The sequence below is a fragment of the Mercurialis annua genome, linkage group LG6, assembly GCF_937616625.2.
Source record: "Mercurialis annua linkage group LG6, ddMerAnnu1.2, whole genome shotgun sequence".
Taxonomy (NCBI): Eukaryota; Viridiplantae; Streptophyta; class Magnoliopsida; order Malpighiales; family Euphorbiaceae; genus Mercurialis; species Mercurialis annua.
Genome location: NC_065575.1, coordinates 12,891,408 through 12,895,500, shown reverse-complemented (window position 1 = coordinate 12,895,500; position 4,093 = coordinate 12,891,408). Strand labels below are relative to the sequence as shown.

The 4,093-nt window shown below is 44.6% G+C and overlaps 1 protein-coding gene across 1 annotated transcript; it reads right to left on the bottom strand.

Moving 5' to 3' along the window:
• Window positions 1-280: 280 nt before the first annotated feature.
• Window positions 281-2,961, bottom strand: LOC126687607 (uncharacterized). Its single transcript, XM_050382163.1, has 3 exons — window positions 1,632-2,961; window positions 1,023-1,535; window positions 281-957 (listed from the first exon to the last, which is right to left on the bottom strand). Exons 1-3 carry the CDS (start codon window positions 2,959-2,961, stop codon window positions 281-283), a joined length of 2,520 nt encoding a protein of 839 aa, XP_050238120.1.
• Window positions 2,962-4,093: the final 1,132 nt, after the last annotated feature.

Sequence of the window (4,093 nt, the reverse complement as noted above, 5' to 3'; positions counted from 1 at the left end):
ACACGCAACATATGTGTGAGCATATGGTAAAGAATAAAATGTTGTACCTTCCCATAGCTTCTTTCGATAGCCAAGTTTGAATCTTCTCCGTGGTGATTGTCTTCATTGGCTCTACTTCTACCCACTTGGTAAAGTGATCTACAGCTACCACGATGAACTTCACTTGTCCCCGCGCTGGAGGGAAAGGTCTCAATATGTCTACGCCCCATGTCATGAATGGCCATGGGCTACCAATGGGATGTTTCTCAGATGCTGGTGTTCGTATTACTGCGCCGAATTTCTAGCACTTCTCGCATTTGAGTACTAAGTCTTCTGCATCTTTCTTCATGGACAGCCAGTAGAAACCTTGCAGGGATGCTTTCCTGACCAAGGCTGCTGATGCCTCGTGAGCTCCGCAGATGCCCTCATGGATTTCTCGTAGAACATATAGGCCTTCTGCCTTTGTCAGGCACCGAGACCATGGGTGTGTGCCTGATGCCCTGTAGAGCACTCCCTCTAAGACTGAATATGATGCCGACTGCCGGACTATTTTTGCTGCTTCAGCTGTTTGCTCTGGGAGAGTGCCATCCGTCAGGTATGCCAATAGTGTTTGCATCCAGGTGTCTACCTCTTCTATAGGTAATACTTCTTCGTCTGTGTCTACAGAAGAAGTCGAGCGTTCTTCTTTCATCTTCATTTCTGTGAAACGCTGACTCTTCGCAGCTGCTGCTTTGGCGATTGCATCTGCGGCTGCGTTTTCTTCTCTGGGTATAGGGCAGATTTCCCATTCGCCTCCGACTTTCTCTATGTCATTCAAGAGTTCTTTTGCTTTCTCCATGTATCTCGCCATCTTCGCTTCTTTTGCTTGAAATTGTCCTCCTATTTGTCTTGTGACTAACTGGGAGTCGCAATGGACTCGCAGTACTTCGGTTTTCAGTTCTCTCGCGATTGACAATCCTGTTATGAGAGCTTCATATTCTGCAGTACTGTTAGTTCATTGTCAGAAACTATTATTGTATTTAAATGATGAACTAATATTATACCTGCCACGTTGTTGGTTACTTTAAATTTTAGGTGTACTGCATATTCGATTGTTATTCCCATTGGTCCTTCCAAGACGATACCTACTCCGGCTCCGAGGTCATTGGAAGCTCCATCTACGTAGAGGTTCCAAGTAACTGCTTCTCTGGGTTCCTCGCTATCTGGTTTCTCCGTCATCTCTACCACAAAGTCTGCAAGTGCCTGTGCCTTCAGTGTTTTCCTTGGTTCATATCTTATATCGTGCTCTCCCAGTTGAACGGACCTGCTGATCATCCTTCCCGATGTCTCCGGTCTCTGCAGTGCCTTCCTCAAAGGCTGATTGGTGCGTACGACGATTGTGTGTCCTTGAAAGTATGGTCTTAACTTCTTCGCTGCAACTACTACCATTAATGCCAACTTGTCGATTGTCGGGTAATTCAGCTCTGCGCCCTTCAGCGTCCTGCTGGAGTAATAAATAGGCAGCTGCTCCTCTTCTTCTTCCCTTACTAGGACTGATGCAACTGTTTCTTTTCCTGCTTATAGGTACATGTAAAGAACCTCTCCCGCAATTGGTCAGCTAAGTAACGGCGGGCTTGTTAAAAAGGTTATTAATTCTTTAAATGCTTTCTGACACTCTTCATTCCATTCAAATTTTTTCATATTGCGCAATTGCTTGAAAAAGGGCAAACATCTCTTTGCCGACGAAGAAACAAATCGCCTTAGTGCTGTTACCCTTCCGTTCAGTTTCTGGACCTCTCTGATGCTTCGCGGTGCCACCATGTCTAAGATGGCCTGGATTTTTTCAGGATTTGCCTCTATACCCCTTTGACTTACTAAGTACCCAAGGAATTTTCCAGCTTTGATGCCAAATGCACACTTCTCCGGATTTAACTTCATGTTGAATTTGTTCAATACTGCAAAGGTTTCCTCTAGGTCTTTGGCATGCGCTTCTGGGGTGTTGCTTTTTATGATCAAATCATCTACGTAGACTTCGATGTTCCTCCCTAGCTGGTCTTTGAACATGAAATTCAGTAACCGCTGGTATGTTGCTCCTACGTTCTTCAACCCAAACGGCATGACGTTGTAGCAATACGTGCCTAAATCCGTTGTGAAGGCTGTCTTTATCTGATCTGCTTCGTTCATTGGTATCTGGTGATAACCCTGCTTTGCGTCTGCGAGGCTGTACAGCTGGTAGCATGCCGTTGAATCTACTAATTGATCAATATTAGGCACCGGGTAGCTGTCCTTTGGGCATGCTTTGTTCAAATCTGTAAAATCCACACACATGCGATATCCTCCATTCGCTTTTTTCACCAAGACAACATTAGCAACCCACTCCGGGTACATTACTTCTCTTATGAACTTTGTCGCCTCTAACTTCCGCACCACTTCTTCTATGACCTTTCTTCGGTCCTCTGCGAATCGTCTCTTCTTCTGCACTACCGGTTTGGTGTCTTTGTAAACAGTCAGCTTATGAGATGCTACTACCGGATCTATCCCTACTACTTCTGAAGCATCTGCGGCAAAGGTGTCTCCATTCTTTTTCAACACGCTCTTGATCTCTGTAGCTACCCCCTCTGATATTTCTATTTCAATCATTACTGCCTTCTTCTGAGTGATCTGGAATTCTACTAAATTACCTACCGGTGCGTTCCTATCTCCTTCTTCCTCTTCTGGATCTTCTGTAAATGCTTCAATGTTCAAACTCTCGCCTCTTTCTTTTGTTATCAGATTGCGTTCTCGCGCGACTAGCTGGCGTCCTTTCACGGTTCCTATTCCCTCTTTGTCAGGAATTTTGAGTGTCAACCATCTGATACTGGTGACTGCGCCGGATTGGTATAGGAAAGGTCTTCCTAAAATAGCGTTGTATGCTAAGGGGATATCCACGATGTTAAAAACTGTTGTCATGGTCTTCAGTGGTCCTTCTTCTGCTTCACCCAAAATTACTTCCAACTCCACCATTCCTTCTGGTCTAATGGGTTTTCCTCCCAGGCCTACTAATGGAACGGACACCTGCCTGAGATCCGTTACTGATCCCTGATCCCCTTATCCCCTTAAAAACTTGCAAGGTAAGGAGATTGACCGCGCTTCCCTCGTCTACTAGGATCCTCATTACTCTGAAATTGTTGATCAACGCCTGGATCACTAACGCGTCATTGTGTGGTTCTTGCACATGCCTTCCATCTTCTGGCCCGAAGGTGACCAATGATAGTTCGTCCACCGGTGCTTTAGTGCTTATTGAGTATATGTTCTTACGAATCTTCTTCTTCTGCGATTTTGAATAAGGTTCTCCCTCTTCTATCATGTTGATCACTCCCACGAGCTCCTTGAATCTTTTATTCGCTCCCTCTTTATCTACATGTTCAGGTTTTCTTTTCTCTGTGCTACCCTCTGTGTGCACGAATTTCTTCAGGACTCCTGATTGAATCAGTTGTTCTATCTCCCGTTTTAAGTCCCAACATCTATTTGTGTCGTGGCCATACCCCTCATGAAATCTACAATACTTGTTTTTGTCTCTTTCTTTGTCTAGGTGTAATTTCTTGGGTGCGTTGTACATTACTCTATTGTTCTTCATCCAACTGAATATCTCCACTGGCGCTCTGTTTAAAGGCGTAAAGTCAAATGGTTTATTTCCTCTTCCATATCTTTGCGTTCTGTCGTCTCCTCCTCTACTGCGGTATTTCTCTTGTTTGTCTTCCTCGTAGTGTCGCGTCAGCGTTCTTTTTGCTTCATCTAACTCCACATACTTATGCGCTATTGCCATTAACTCTTGAAAAGTTGAAGGCTTTTTCATTAAGATTTTGTCTCTTAGTCGTTCGAATCTTGTTCCCATCTTCATAGCTTCTACGGCTGTATCATGGTTCAAATGTTCTATCTGAATGGCTTCTTTGTTGAACGTGTCAACGAAATTCTTTAGCGTCTCGTTTTCTCCTTGTCTGCACTTCCGGAGATCACTCGAGTTCTTCTGCAGAGGGATGTTCGTGCGAAAACGCCCTTTGAATGTTGTTGCCAGCTCTGTGAACGTTCTGATGGTATTGGATTTCAGTCCCAGATACCACTTCTGCGCTGAGCCTTTAAGCGTGGCTGGAAATAC